General features: G+C 50.6%; 1 protein-coding gene across 3 annotated transcripts; it reads right to left on the bottom strand.

Moving 5' to 3' along the window:
- Window positions 1-247: 247 nt before the first annotated feature.
- ZNF7 (zinc finger protein 7) lies at window positions 248-13,047 on the bottom strand. 3 transcript variants are annotated; one of them, XM_049632706.1, is made up of 5 exons: window positions 12,879-13,047; window positions 11,509-11,551; window positions 11,011-11,137; window positions 5,569-5,685; window positions 248-2,103 (listed from the first exon to the last, which is right to left on the bottom strand). In XM_049632706.1, the coding sequence occupies exons 2-5, from the start codon at window positions 11,533-11,535 to the stop codon at window positions 305-307; spliced, it is 2,070 nt and encodes a 689-aa protein (XP_049488663.1). In that variant the 5' UTR covers window positions 11,536-11,551; window positions 12,879-13,047; the 3' UTR covers window positions 248-304. The 3 variants fall into 3 exon arrangements, with proteins under 3 accessions (XP_049488663.1, XP_049488662.1, XP_049488661.1); XM_049632705.1 differs by lacking the exon at window positions 12,879-13,047 and adding an exon at window positions 12,376-12,865; XM_049632704.1 differs by having other exon boundaries at window positions 11,011-11,551; window positions 12,879-12,990.
- Between the last annotated feature and the right edge of the window lie 2,822 nt (window positions 13,048-15,869).

Genomic DNA, 15,869 nt, shown 5'->3' with positions numbered 1-15,869 from the left:
GGCCTTTTCCCATGACACTTCCTCATCCGCGGGATGTGGGGTCTTTCTTCTGTGAACTCCAAAGTCTACACATGTGCGCCCTGGCTTGAGGGACACAGGCTTTGCTGCGCGGGATAAGGTCACACGTTGCAGCAAAGATATATCCACTTTGTACAAATTTGGACATTTTCTTTCTTAAGGGAGCAATTCTGAATCTATCCCCACCTTCTAAATTCTTGTCAGTATAAATGATCCCATATAAAATACGTTAAGGTTAAGGCTGCAGGTTTATTCACATTTATACACATTTATAAAGACAGGTGGTCTATCCCATGTGAATTTTCTGATGCTGAGTAAGCCGTGAGCTCCGATTAAAAGCTTTGCCACATTCGTTACATTTGTAAGGTTTCTCTCCAGTGTGAATTCTCTGATGAATGATTAGATGTGAGCGCCACCTGAATATTTTCTCACATTCGTTACATTTATGCAGTTTCTTTACAGTGCTGACTTTTCTACGGCTCACATGGGTAGAAGCTTCCAGGGTATTCCCATATTCATGATACCACTGGGCACGAGTGTGGATCCTCTGGTGCTCAATAAGATAGGAACTCCGGCTGAAGGCTTTCCCACACTCACTACATCCATACGGCTTCACTCCTGCGTGAATTATCTGGTGTTGGAAAAGGGTTGAGTTTTGACTGAAGGCCTTCCCACATTCAGTACACTTATAGGGTCTCTCCCCAGTGTGGACCCTTTGATGTATCGTGAGCTGTGTGCTCATACTGAAAGCCTTTCCACATTCGACACACTCGTAGGGCTTCTCTCCCTTATGGATTCTCTGATGGTAAATGAGACTTGAACTCTGGCTGAAGGCTTTTCCACAGTCACTACACTCGTAGGGTTTCTCTCCAGTGTGAATTCTCTGGTGCTGAATTAGGTGTGAGCCCTGGACAAAGCCTTTCCCACACTCATCACACTTGAATGGTTTTTCTCCAGTGTGAGTTCTCTGGTGGCGAATAAGCCGTGAGCTACAACCAAAGGCTTTTGCACACTTGTTGCATTTATAAGGTTTCTCTCCAGTGTGGGTCAGCTGATGCTGACTAAGGCGAGACACCCACCTGAAGGCCTTCCCACACTCATCGCACTTAAACGGTTTCTCTGCAGTGTGAATTCTCTGATGGGCAACATGGCTGGGACTACCTGGGCTTCTTGGAAGTTGAGGCTTCTCCCCGGCATGCATCCGCTGGTGTTGAGCCAGGGTTGAGCTCTGGCTAAAGGCCTTCCCACACTCCTGGCACTGGTAGGGCCTCTCTCCAGTGTGGGTCCTCTGGTGTCTGACCAGCTGAGACTGTTGGCTGAAGGCCTTCCCACACTCCCGACAGCCATAGGGCCTCTCTCCCGTGTGGACCCTCTGGTGGTGGATGAGGCTGGAGCTCTGACCAAAGGCCTTTCCACACTCCTCACACCTGTAAGGCTTCTCTCCAGTATGAATTCTTTGATGCTGAATAAGTTTTGAGCTCAGACGAAAAGCTTTTCCACACTCAATGCATTTGAATGGCTTCTCTCCAGTGTGGATTCTCTGATGCTGATTAAGCTGCGAGCACAACCTGAAGACTTTCCCACATTCCTCACATTCATACGGCTTCTCTCCATGGCAGTTACTTCGAGGTTTCCCCTGCAAGCAATCAGGTAATTTTTTTTTACACTCTGGACATCTGTTAGGTTTCTTCGGTGTATTAATTTCCTGATGCAGAGCAATGTCCGAAGTCGATCTGAAACTCCTGCCACACGTATCACATCTTCGGGATGTCCCTTCTGCAGCACCTCCCTTACTTTTGTCAGGGTGACAACCCAGTACGCCAATGCCCTCCAGCTCGCCACGTCCCTGGGCACCCTCCTTGGCGAAGGTCTTCCTGGGAACCACAGTGCCAGTGTTCAAGCAGTTTTTCTGGAGGAGGGAGCTTGGCTTACTCTCTGACCAGACCTCAGAATCAGCGGTGTCTCTAAAGCCAGAACTCTGAGGAAAACCTTGTGGGGAGCTTCTGACCATGGCCACACAGGGTTCCGATTTTAGGGCATCCACGTCCTCACAGGCCTGCTCACTTGTCATCCCAACTGCAGAATCTGAAATAAACAGGAAATAAAATGGTTCTTATCCCCTGTGCTCAGAGAAAGGACAAAGACCAGGGGCAGTGGCGGAGGCTGCATCAGGCAAGGATACACCCACATGGAAAAACACTACCAGAAGTTGGGCCTTGGACAGTTCTCAAGATTTAGCTTCGTTGACACTTTTACTTCATGCGTTCAACTACCGTGTGTTCCTGTGGGGGGGGGGGCGGGGGGGACACGTCAGCAGAGGCTCGTCCCGTGGGGAACCGGTATGAGTGAAAATCCATAAGGAAGTTCTGGGCTGGAGAGCCTGGCAAGTGTGGCAAGAGGCAGGTTGGGCTTGAGGTGCCAGAGGCTCCTGGATCCAGAGGTGTGGTGAGGGGAGTTAACGGACAGGTTCCGAGGAAGATGAGGCTGGACAGCTGCCGTGGGGCACACCCTGGGTGAGCCTGAAGGGGGGTAGTACTGAGCAGGACCCCAGACCTGAATTTGGCTTCCTCCAGCTGCTGCTAAGCCACCTTCTCTGATACACACCCGATCATGTACGTCAGCCCCACAGCTTCCAGAAGGCCACACCCAGTGGCCTATACTGCCTTCTCATTCCCTTGGGGTTCTGGTCAGTCCACTCACCCCTGACTGGCCCCCACGAGGCCTTCCTGACATCTGCCTTCCTTCTGGACTCTCCAAATAAGTGTCAGCCCCTCTCCTACTCGGCAGTCCCAGAGAGTACCCTTGCTAAACTCACACACCTCCTTGGTGTCTGTGATCACACCCAGGGTCATAACTAACATCACAACCAACTTCATAACCAGTGCAATAACCACTGTTATAACCAGTCCATTTCTACCCCACAGAAATATCCTCCAGGAGCCCAGTTCCAGGGTTCCTGGTGGCTCTTAATGTCAGTCCCCTCTCCAGCTCGGTGATCTGAAGTTCTCAGTCAGTCCTAGGGTGAGGAAGAGGCCATCACATACTGAGCATCTTCTGGGCATAAGGAACACTTAGTTCCTGGCCGTTCCTCAATTAGTCTTTGTGACAATCCAATGAGATCAGTAGTGAGTCAGAGAAGGAGCTTGTGGTTCCCCAGTCACACAGCTAATTACAGAATCAGGAATGAACCCAATTCTGTTCCCCCAACACATGCCCCTTCAACCTCTCTGTGCTCTTATGACACAGGGCATCTCCTACCTGGCCTCTGGGGCACAATCACACAACCTTTCAACAGGACAGGAGTGGCCATATGGTGCTGGCTCACTCAGTCCTCTGCCCAGGCCTCCCTCCACTCTGGAGATGAGAAAGTGGACACGCACTGCTCTCCTCTCCCTCCTGCTGGAAAACAAAGGCCACCGTGGACGCCAAGGAAGAGCACAGTGGAAACGTCCATAGTTGTGAGCCTAGAACCTCCCGCTGCACAGGAAGGAGAAAGATAATCCACGTGGTTCAGCAGCCACAAACCTACCCAACTCCTCTCTGGAGTCTGCCTCCATCTGGCTTTCTGCAACCAAGTCTATGAGAAGCCTCCTGACGCACCAGGCTTCCCCTCAGGCTCAGCTAGCCACATGGTCCCTCTCCTCTTTGGGCCCACGTCACACTTGTACCCAGCACGGCCCATTTTTACGTGACCCTACTTACTAGTGACACCTTCTCTGACAAAGGCCCTCTCTTGACCAGCTCAGCCAGGCTCCTCTGAGCCTTTCTCGACCAGGCCTCATCCTTGGCCCGTAAGGACAAAAGACTAACGTCGCTACTTACAGCTAAAGGTTTCCTCCCTAGGATGACCCTAGCCCTCCTTAAGGTGTGTGCCTGAGAAAACTCAAGGCTGTCAGAACGATCTGTTTATTCCAGCCACACCTGAGGGACAGGTCGTCTCCCAACTTCTGTGGGAGGGCAAGACCCAGATGCCACAAGCAGAGGTCAGCAAGCCCAGGTAGGTGTCAGAGGGTCCACTCCCTTCCGCTCTTGTAATCCATCACTTCCTGGCTCTAGCTGAACCCCACTCGCCCCCTGCCTGCTCTGATCATGTGTGAAAAATGGAAGCCGAGTTCACTCACACTGGACTTTCTCCATCGCAACTTATCACTATGGATTAAGAAAAATCTATCCTCACCGTTTTAACTAGTGCCTCGCTGTGTGTATCTATGCATGACACCGCCCACGGGGCCCCTCGGGGACTCATAACTGAAGCCTAGAGTTCTCATCCTACCCCAGAACTCGAAAGCCCTTCTCTGTAAGCTCTGAACAACCTGTGAGAGGATACAAGCACATGTTAAAAAACAGAGCCTCCTTCTGGAAGTGGTTTTCCCTCAGACAACAGATGTTGTCCCTGCAGGCTGACAGGCACTAAGGTCTCTTGTGCCGGGGACAAAGGTAGCTGTGGTGGTGGGTTAGGGGTGTGGCTCTGCAACCTGCTGCCGCTCTGGGCCACTCCTCAGTTACCTGCTGCACTAGCCAGGCACAGATAACATCTCTGGGTACTTACATTTTTCTGACATGCTCCACATGTTTTCATCTGTGAGGCCGTACTCTTGCCCTATGTCTCAGGCTTGTGACAAGTCTGCATTTATTGTGGGGAGGTTTTCTTTGCTGCTGCCTCATCACCATAAAGACCATTTGCTGCGTACAAACCCATGGAAAAGCGCCAGCTAGCTTTTCCGCCACGGTACCCTCTTTGAAATCTCTCCTCCACCTTGGAAATACTTAGTAGGAGCTGGGTTTTAACTGGGCTAGCCTACAGCTTTACCTCCTTCCCAGGAAGGATCAAAAAGGGGTCTAAGCAGGAAGGCAGGGCCTTCAATTATAGAGCCAAGGAGGCTGGGGGCTGGGGTCAATGTTCCCAACACTCCTGCCCGTACACTCATACCTCAGGACACGAACCTGCTGATGCCTCGATTTTGGCCGTGTGGCTTCCAGAATTGTGAGACAAATAACCTCTGTGGTTTTAAGCCTCAAGTTTGTGGTGCTTTGGTACAGCAGCCCTAGGACCCAACACAGCCCTGCAGCCTGATGTGAGAGGCTGGGGTCACCCAGGAGCCCAAGCAGTTCTGGAGGAGCTGCTGGCAGGTGGGAGGCAACTGTCTCAGGGATGACTGATGTTTGCCTGAGAGGCTGCTCAGAGCCAAGCTTAGTGCTTCCCTTGGATCATTACCTTTGCACTTTGCTTAACGAGAACATCAGTAAAATTGGAAATTGAACCTATGCCTGAAAAGCAAACTCTGTTTTTGCTAGAACACGTAAGAGTCTCATGTCCCTGCTTTTCTGTAGTTCAGTCTCTCCCAATACAACCCTACGACCAGGCGATAGTTCTGTCAACGGGCCCACCTGTGGCCCCGTGGTGCCCCCAGGCAGCCCGGCATGCCCTCTTGGCTGGTCCCTGGGGTCTGCCTTCAGCTTCCCACCCTCAACCCTTGCTGGGCATGGGTTCCCCGAACATCTCCTCACTCCTTTACCTGGAAACCTCTTTGCCACAGGCCTAAGCCTCACCTGTAAGGGAGGTCCTTGCCACCTCTCTCCCCTCGACTCCCTTCAGGTCAAGGACCCATGGCTCCTGCCCCTGCTCCAACCGGGAGATCAGCTCAGGCTTGAAGACCAGGAATCCTGCTGTGGGGATGGCAGAGAAGGGGACCATGTCAGCATGGCTGAGGGTACATCCCAGGGCCCAATGCTCTTGGTTTCCAGGAATTAAGAGGCAGGGGGCTGTTGGAGCACAAGCAGAGCTTCCAAAGGGAACATCAGGGGGAGAGGGTCTGGACACAGTGGCCCTCTCTGTCCAGCTCAAGTTGGACAATGAGAGATACCTGGACTCCCAGCCCATCCCCGTCCACACGAGGGCCAGGATCCTCAGGGGATCTATCACCAAAGAATCTGCAAGGAACAGGCCAGGTCTAGCTTTAGGAGAAAGCAGCCAGGCACTGCCAGCACCTCCCTCAGCAGAGATGGCCTGTCCCTCAGTTCAGAGGGCAGGAACATTCCAGGAGATAGGAGTGGCCAAGAAGCAAGACAGAAACAACAAAAGTAAGCCGACAAATGAATGGATTTTAATTCGGAGGGTGCTGAGCCCTGTGGTCAGGGTTTCCCTCCCCCAGGTTTCCGGCTGTGGGAGTGGGGAAGGGCAAGCAGAGAGACCCTGCAGGATAAAGGCCTCAGGTGCACATAGGACTCCATGCTCAGCAGGAAACGTGCTCTCTCGAAGAACATGTGGAATGTACAAAGAAAACAACTCTAGGCCAAATGTGAAGGGAGTCATGTCCACAAGACAATACAACACTGTGCCCCAACCCAAAATATAATTGGATGTGAAGGTTATGACAACACGGAGCTCAAAGCTATTAGGTACTTGGGGCGCCTGGATGGCTCAGTCAGTTAAGCATCTCCCTTCGGCTCAGGTCATCATCTCGCGGTTCATGGGTTCGAGCCCCACATCGGGCTCTGAGCTGACAGCTCGGAGCCTGGACCCTGCTTCAGATTTTTTTTTTTTTTCTCCCCCCCCCCCCCCCCCCCCCCCCCCCCCACACCACACACACACACACACACACACCACACACACACTCTCAAAAATAAACATTAAAAAACTAAAAACAAACAACTACTTAAAAACTAAATAATGAATTACTAAGTAGCAGCTCTATTTACTACAAAACTCATGGGATGAAGCTGAAACAGTATTTGCAAATAAAATTTTACATTTTATTTTTTTTTTAAATTTTTTTTTCAACGTTTTTTATTCATTCCTGGGACAGAGAGAGACAGAGCATGAACGGGGTAGGGGCAGAGAGAGAGGGAGACACAGAATCGGAAACAGGCTCCAGGCTCCGAGCCATCAGCCCAGAGCCTGACGCGGGGCTCGAACTCACGGACCGCGAGATCGTGACCTGGCTGAAGCCGGACGCTTAACCGACTGCGCCACCCAGGCGCCCCTAAAATTTTACATTTTAAATACATTTATTATAGAAATGAGCATAGTAAAACGCAAATGAGATAAACATTAAACTCAAGAAGTTAGGAACAAAACAGCACAGCAAACCCAAATAAATAAAAAGGAAGAAAATAATAAAGGTGGGGTGGGATTCAATGAAATAGAGAACAAAGGCAACAACACTATCCCCCACCCCCAGAGAAAGATCAGCCAAACCAAAACCTGGTTCTCTGAAAAAATGAATACGACCGCTCTTGTGGCAAAATTGATTGAGGTCAACACAGTGAAAAAATAAAATAAATAAGGAAAACAACTACACACACAATGCAGACTAAAAATTAAAGAGTATTATGAGGGGCGCCTGGGTGGCTCAGTCGGTTAAGCAGCCGACTTCAGCTTAGGTCACGATCTCGCGTTCCTTGAGTTCGAGCCCCGCATCGGGCTCTGGGCTGATGGCTCAGAGCCTGGAGCCTGCTTCCGATTCTGTGTCTCCCTCTCTCTCTGCCCCTCCCCCGTTCATGCTCTGTCTCTGTCTCAAAAATAAATTAAACGTTAAAAAAAAAAATTAAAAAAAAAAATAAATAAAGAGTATTATGAACAAACAGATGCTAAAAAACTTGGAAATCTAAACGAACACATCACTTTACAGGAAAACTAAAAATGACAAAATCAGCACAAAAGGAAACTTGCAAACTTGACATATTATTCACTAAAAAACAAAACCAGGGGCGCCTGGGTGGCTGAGTCGCTTGGGCATCTGACTATGGCTCAGGTCATGATCTCACGGTTTGTGAGTTTGAGCCCCGCGTCGGGCTCTGTGCTGACAGCTCAGAGCTTGGAGCCTTCTTCACATTCTGTGTCTCCCTCTTTCTCTGCCCCTTCCTTGTCTCTCAAAAATCAATAAACATTAAAAAAAGAAAGAAACAAACAAAAACAAAACTAAAAGCAAAAAACACTAGCGCAAGACCTTCCTTTCCCAAGGGCCCAAGGCCCCAAGGCCCAGACAGTTTTACCGGTGAGTTTTACCAAACACTGTAATTCCACCTACATAAATTCTTCCAGAAATTAAAGACAGCAAAATGTGCCCAGTTCATCTTATGAAACGCATATGCCAAGGGCCATTTGCCAAAAAAATAGAAAATTCACAAAAAGAAAACATATAGGGGCACCTGGATGGCTCAGTTAAGCAAATGACTTCAGCTCAGGTCATCATCTCACAGTTCATGAGTTCAAGCCCTGCGTCGGGCTCTGTGTTGACAGCTCAGAGCCTGGAGCCTGCTTCGGATTCTGTGTCTTCCTCTCTCTCTGCCTCTCCCCTGCTCACACTCTCTTTCTCTCTTCCTCAAAAAAAAAATTTTTTAAACCTTTTTTAAATTAAAACACAAAAACAAACAAACAAACAAAAAACAAACAAAAAAAACCCAGGGGTGCCTGGGTGGCTGAGTCAGTTAAACATCCAACCTCAGGTCAGATCATGATCTCACAGTCTGTGGGTTCAAGCCCTACATTGGGCTCTGTGCTGACAGCTTGAAGCCTGCTTCAGATTCTGTGTCTCCCTCTCTCTCTTTCCCTCACCCACTCATGCTCTGTCTCTCTGTCTCTCTCTCTCTCAAAAAATAAACATTAAAAAAAAAAAACAACAACAAAAAACAATAAAAAGAAACATATTAAAAGTCAATTTTGCTCATGAACAGGGAAGCAAAACTCTGAAACATAATACTGTCTAGCTGAATCCAAAATAGTACTGAAATTTATACGTAAAATATAATTTAAGTAGAGTTTACTCCAGAAATACAAAACACGTTACTAAAATTTACTAGACTAATAAGGTGAAAAAATCATACAAACACTTCAATTGATGCAGAAAAAGAATTTGTTTACGATTATGATTAGCCAACTTCTGATGTTAATTAAATGTATTCCTTTTTTTTTTTTTTTTTAAAAAGGGGGGGGTCTTTTTATTTAGTTATTTTTTAATTTATTTTTTAAGTCATCTCCACACCCAACGTGGGCTGGAACTCACAATCCCAAGATGAAGGAGATGCACGCTCCACAGACCAAGCCAGGTGCCCCTAGAAATCTTCCTTTTAGATTTTTTTCTATGTTTATTTTTGAGAGAGAACACAAGTGGGGGAGGGGCAGAGAGAGAGACCAAGAATCCAAAGCACAAAGTTTGACATGGGGCTCAAACCCACGAACCGTTGAGATCATGACCTGAGCTGAAGTAACCCTAACCCCCCAGGTGCCCTGAAGTATTCCCTTTAACACGAGGAACAAAGGGCGCCTGGGTGGTTCATCTGGTTGAGAGACCAACTCTTGATTTTGGCTCAGGTCATGATCCCAGGGCTGTGGGCTCGAGCCCCAAGTAGGGCTCCTTGTTGAGCATGGTGCCTGCCTAAGGTTCTCTCCCTCTCTCACTCTACCCCTCTTCCCGACTTGCACACGTTCACTTTCTCTCAAATAAAAAAAATTAAATAAGGAACAAAACAGGCATATCCACATAAGTCCTGTCTGACACACCACTGTGGCTCTGGGCACAGCTAAAGGCCAGGACACTGGGGGCACCAAGGGGGAAACCACCACTGGTTCAGCTGCAGGTGACTCCTCCTAGAATACAGCACCAGAGCAGCAGGAAGTTCAACAAAGTTACCAAATACAAGCATTTCTGTAGAGCAGCTATACTCAGTTAAAGATATAGCAACATAAAAAAAGATACATTCACAAAGCAACCAAAAATAAAGCATTTAGAAGGGACCAGACCACTCTGGAGAAAATCTAATAAATTTCTAGAATTCTTTTTTTTTTTTTTTTAATTTTTTTAACGTTTATTTATTTTTGAGACAGAGACAGAGCATGAACAGGGGAGGGGCAGAGAGAGAGGGAGACACAGAATCTGAAACGGGCTCCAGGCTCTGAGCTGTCAGCACAGAGCCCGACGCGGGGCTCGAACTCACGGACCGTGAGATCATGACTTGAAATGAAGTCGGACGCTTAACCGACCGAGCCACCCAGGCGCCCCTAAATTTCTAGAATTCTAATAAATTACAGAGATTAAATGGAGACACATTCCATGGTCTTGGGTGGGAACAGTTAATGAGGAAGAGATCAGTTCTTCTCTTGTTAGTTCTAGAAATTCAAAGCACTCCCAATAAAAATTCCAGTTCCAAGTATTGAATAACTCACTTACTATAAACTTATATGAAAGAATTACCTTATTACCCACGAGTAGATAAGCAAAGTTTTATGAAAGAATAAAAAGGGGAAGTTGTCCTACCAGGCTTTAAGACACACTACGAGGCCAGCTCAGAAACACAGTCACACACATGAAAAAAGGTGGCTCCACAAATCAACGGAAGACAACGGGCTGCTTAGGCGGTGATACCAGGAAATGGCTCAGTGTATAAACAAAAATAAAGCAAGACTCCTACCTAACTCCAGACACAAATGTGGTGCCAAGATCTAAACAAGAAAGATAAAGTCCCCAGGCGAACGTACAAACTGTCTCTATGACCTTGGAGAGGAAAGAACTTTTAAATAAAATTTCAAAGATACAACCCATAAGGCAAAAACTAATGGATTTGATTCATTAAAATCTGACCTCACAAAGTTAACAAACACTGGGACACCCGATTCAGTTAAGTACCTGACTTCGGCTCAGGTCATGATCTCATGCTTCGTGAGTTTCAGCCCGACGTGGGGCTCTGTTCTGACAGCTCAGAGCCTGGAGCCTGCTTCAGATTCTGTCTCCCTCTCTCTTTGCCCCTCCCCTGCTTGCATTCTCTCGCTTTCTCAAAAATAAGCATCAAAATTTTTTTTAAAAAAGTTGACAAACACAAGAGAACGGGAAAAGTTATTTACAATGCACAAAACTCACCACAACACCTCCCAGGGTCAGCTCTTGACCCACAAAGACCCACGGCCCCCATAACCACAGCCCTGACAAGGGCCTGGCTGGGTGGGTGTTGACCAATGATGCGGGGGGGGGGGGGGGTCCCAAGATGCAGCCTCACCTAGTCCAGCCACACTGCTGTGGTTCTCCAGCATCACTTCCTTGTAGAGGGCCCTCTGGCCAGGGTCCAGACACTGCCACTCCTCCCTCGAGAAGTGCACGGCCACATCACCGAACGTCACAGCCTCCTGAAAAAACATACACCAGCACCCCAGGGAAACCTGGGTGCCAGCCCCATCCTGGCTCCACCTCATGGTGCGTCTCAGCCACATGTACCACAGGGCTGGGCAAGACAGTCACCAAGCCCCTTTAGCTCTAAAACCAAGGGGAGTAGGCAGTATGAAGGAGGGGGAAGGGGCCAGACCTACAAACCTCCCCCCACAAGAGCCTCAGATGGGCCCCAGTCTGGGCAGAGGATGGGCTTGCCTGAGCTTGGGAATGGCCACAAGGGGCCAATGGAGGGTCTAGGCCAAGGCCCAGTGGGCAGGGTGGGTTCTCAGAAGAAAAGGTAGGGGCCCTCACAGAGCAAGTGAGGGAACGGAGGCAGTCAGACTCCTACCATGAGGCTCGGTGGGTGGGCATCCATGTGTCCTGGATGAGACCTGTTGGCAGTTGTGAAAGGATCAGAGATCAGGGTACTGGAGGACCCCTAGCCCTGACTTCCTGGCTAATTGAGAGGGTACTGTGTTCTCCAATCCTTTGCCTTTAACCCCAGATGTTCATTAGCAAGGACATAAGGTGGAACCAACATAGCCACAGCACTTAAGTATCTTCCCCCACTCCCCACCAAAGCTTCATCCTTCAGAGTGTGTGGTGTGTGGGAATCACTCCAGACACAGAAGGGGTGGTTGCCACACGTGGTAAGTGCTAGACTAAGCAATGGGGATGTAGCAGTGCACAACGCTTGAGAACTTTCCCATCATGAAGCACAGTCTAAAGGGTTAACGATACAAACACAACATCACAACCATGACCAGTGCAAGAAAACTCTGAAAGCATTTAAACTAGGAAACTCTGGTTTAATGATGAGTCACTTCCCAGGGGAGCTAACTAGGCCAAGAGGATGGAGGTAGGGAGGGCGCCAAAGGCAGCAGGGAAGGCATGTGCAAAGGGACTGAAGCAAAACAGAATGGGCAGAATGAGTCCATGGAGCTGTTCACAAGCAGCAAGGGGAAGTGGTGGTGTGACTGGAGGATGACGCCAGAACAGTGGATTACACTAGGAAAAGGAACGGATTCAGAATCCCCGCCCCCCCCCGCCCCCGCCTTGGCCCCAATCCCAGGCATTCCCCTAGGCAGTCTGAATGAGAAGTGGGCTTCCTATGGGAGCTTCTGGCTCAGAAAGTGGCTTGTGGGCGGAAGCTCCAGGCCGTGGGCATAGTGAAGCCGACCCAGGCAGTAGTGAGCACTGTCGGGTGGGCCCCCACCTGCGACGGGCCAAGAGTGAATCTGGAAGCGCTGGATCCCAGGTTCCCAGTAGAAACGGACAGGCCCTGAGAAGGGAAACACCCCACCCTACCCTAGGCACAGCCCTTTTTTTACCACTGTCCCACGGGCAGTAAATGAGGGGAAAAGACGACTTGAGAAGCTGTAGTTATGCAGAAAGGAGAATCAGGGATCCCCTCTCGAGCAGGCCTACACCTCGTGGGAGGCCGCGGGTGAATCCCGCGCCGGGCCTGCAGGACTCGCCCAAATGCCTCCTGCCTCCGCGGGCCAAGGCGGCCGCAGTTCGACCACCTCCCACGCCAGGCGCCCATGGCCTCCCCAAGCCGCTCGCGACATCCGCGCTTCCCAGCGGGGAGGCAGGGGATCGCCGGGCCCGCAGTGCCGGAGGCGGGAGGACGCGGGGGTCGGCCGTTGCCACTCCGTCCGAGGGCGATGAGCACGTAAGGTGCCCCAACCCGAGTCCGCGCCGGACGCGCCCACTCACCCTCCCCGTGGGCCGCCCGAGCCTCGAAACGCGGGACAAAACCGGAAACGGGCCTCGGGCTCACGCTCCCTCTTCTTCTCACAGACTTCCGGGCGTTCTGGGCGGCTCGGAGGCTCGGCCGTCTCGATGGTTCCCAGCCGCCCCGCCCCGGCGCTGGGGAAGGGGCGGGGCTGGGGTCAAGGGAGGGGCGGGGCTGGGGTCAAGGGAGGGGTGGGCCCGCGGAAGGTGGCGGAAGTGCAGGCCAAAGGGCGGAGGGGGTCCTGGCGAAGCGGGTGGAGAGCCTGAGGTGGCCCGGGCCCGGCCCCGCCTACCTCTTATCACCTCGGGGACGCTGGACCCCGCACCGGATCTGTGCCCGGGCTTTTCTACAGAAGGCAGCTCCCGCTGGGCACGGTCCAGGCACCGGGCAACGGAGACGCCCCGACCACGGGCGGAGTGGGCACGGGGGAGCGGCTAGCTTGGGAGGAGGGCAGAGGAGCCGAGTGGAGACAGCAGGTATTGTCTGGGTGGTTGGGGCACGTGGTCCAGGCCGCGGACACCGCTGAAGCTGGGCGGGCGGCGCAGGGCACCTAAAGCGGAAGAATGCGCCCCGGCGGCGGCGGGAAGGGCGGGGCAGAGAATGCGCAGAACTTTTTCGGTAGAAGAGACCTAGCACTCGACTCGTCGACGACCCAAATATCGGGGTCCCTGACAGCCGCGGTGAAGTCTGGCGCAAACCCTACGGGAGGAGATGGACTGAGTCAGCCCCCCGCCCCGACTCCGAGGGGAGGTACTAGGGAAAAGCGGGCCTTGCGGGGTTCTCCGGCGAGATCAGCTCCTTTCCCGAGCCTCTCGGTCCTAGCGCTCACAGCCTGCAACACCGCCGCTCCTAACTCAACTCTACCAGTCCCACATCCTCTCTGGTTACGCACAGGGAGCATCTGTGCAAATGATGAATAAACGAGTGAATAGAGAATTGGGAAGGACAGGGAACATACCTGCTTCCCAGCCGCCCTCCAGGTACTAATCCCCAACCAAAGCGCTTCCAGAAAGAAACCCGGGTGCGCTGAGCACACTTCTGGTCCCACCTACCTACTGGGAGCCTTCCAACTGGAGTCTTCACACAGCAGCATCGAAAGCTGGGGGAGTCCTGGCCCCAGGCTAGCCTGTTCTAGGTAGACGGGTAGGGTCATTCTCAAGATGACTCAAAGAGCAAGAAGGGGAGGCAAAGACCCTTAGGATAGAGCTGTTTCAGCCAGCACGAGAGCCTGGTACAGAGCGCCCACCCACCCCACACCTGGGCGGTGTTGGGGGTGCAGATACCAGGGTGCTAAGGCCCTGCGGGTGCTGCGGGGGGGGGGGGGCGGGCGGGGCAGCAGTGATGGGGATTTCTTCTATCCATTGCAGGCCATTCCAGGACCTCCATGCCCCAGTCCCACAATCCTCACTGAACCTGGGCCCAATGAGCAAACAAACCAACTGTTCATAGCCAGAGGCCTAAACACTATGAATGGTCAGTGTGTCCCTTCTCTGAGCCAGCCCAGATTGCTTTCCAGCTATTTCCAGCCTGGGAATAGGATTCCACATCATAAATGTAACTAGGGAAAAAGTCTACCTTAATCACTTACAAGAAGACGTGTTTCTAAGGACTTTTTCTGTATCCTAGTAGGTAGTCCAGAGCAATAATACTTTCAACAAACTGGAACAGAGCTTCTCCACAGGCCATCCTTGGGCACTCAGGAGTCTCATGATACACTACAATATACCTAGGGCTTGTTTTAGTCTGGTATGGTAAGACATGCAGACTTGGAAATGATTGTCATGAAGGAAGATAATTATACTCAGTTTCTCTAGAAGGCAGGGCACAACATGAAGGGCCACACTGGGAAGCACCAGCATAAGTCAGGAGGCAGGAGAGAGGGAGGGTACAGTGTGGCCCAGAGCCTTTATTGGGGTTTCTGCAGGAAGGAACGGGCAATGCAGGGCAGGTACACTAAGTAAAATTAGGGTCAGATAGTTTGAATAATTTCAGCAAGCTCCAGGGTAGAAATGTGATTTCTAATTGATAAGCGGCTCTGGGATGAATTAGGGCAGGAGGAGCTTTGCCTTGGTGTGTGAGTTTGATAAAGGAGATAGTTGGGAGTGTGGGCTCTGGATTTGTTGGCTTGTATCAAAGCCTTGCTCTAAAGGGTTGTTTGCTATTTCTAGGAATGTCTTTTGGATCTAGGCCTGCTTGGCTCCAAAGCTGGTGGGAGGAACCAATAGACCCAAGGGCCTTGCACAGAAGCAGAATTTCCCTAATCCCCCAGCCTGAGAAGGTCAGGAGCTGGGAATCCTGAGAACAAAAAGGGAGTTGGAAGCAGGGCCAAGAGGGCCTGAGGAGGTTGGTGACAAGGGCCTGTGTCCAGCACAGAGAGACCTTGTCCCCACCCCTGGGCTGTCTGTTGGCACCAGGCTCTTCCTGAGGCCCCATCTCCTCCCTCTCCTGTGTGACTCCTTTTCTCCTACTCAGGCCTAGGTCCCTCAAAAGCAGAGCCTGTGATGTTTCCATCATGCATCTCTTCTGTGCTCAACAAGGATCACATGCTCAATAGAAACCTGTTTGAAAGACTGAGTAACCTGAGTCAGCAAACTTATTTTTCTTTAAAGGAACATAAAAACTGAAAAACAGGATTTCCAAAAATTATGTGGATTTCCTGCACTCAGAACGGGAGTTCAAGTTTAATTAGAATGGAACTGAAATATGGCTGAAGTGGTACTCAGAGACACACCTTTTACAAAATTCACTCTACCAGATGTCACTGATACTTTTGAATTCTTTTTCAGAGGAGAGCTGCTTCCTGTTAGTGTCCATTTGAATACTGCTGTTTAAAAAAAGTCAGGGCTCACACCCATTGGGATTGCTACTATCAAAACAACAAAAAACAAGTGTTGACGAGCATTTGGAGAAAGGGAACCTCGTGCACTGCTGGTCGGGGTGTAGAATGATGCAGCCACTGTAGAAAACAGTAA

Source organism: Panthera uncia, chromosome F2 (assembly GCF_023721935.1).
Source record: "Panthera uncia isolate 11264 chromosome F2, Puncia_PCG_1.0, whole genome shotgun sequence".
Taxonomy (NCBI): domain Eukaryota; kingdom Metazoa; phylum Chordata; class Mammalia; order Carnivora; family Felidae; genus Panthera; species Panthera uncia.
The sequence above is the reverse complement of the archived record's forward strand: the minus strand, read 5'-3'. Positions and strand labels throughout refer to the sequence as shown.

Excerpts from the sequence above, each read along its gene's own strand:
- ZNF7 (XM_049632704.1), bottom strand. The coding sequence starts at position 11,221 with ATGTGGCTGAGACGCACCATGAGGTGGAGCCAGGATGGGGCTGGCACC. Across the intron at positions 5,686-11,010 it reads CAGCAGTGTGGCTGGACTAG|CAGGATTCCTGGTCTTCAAG; the intron begins GTGAGGCTGCAT and ends CCATCCCCACAG. Across the intron at positions 2,104-5,568 it reads GGCAAGGACCTCCCTTACAG|ATTCTGCAGTTGGGATGACA; the intron begins GTGAGGCTTAGG and ends TGTTTATTTCAG.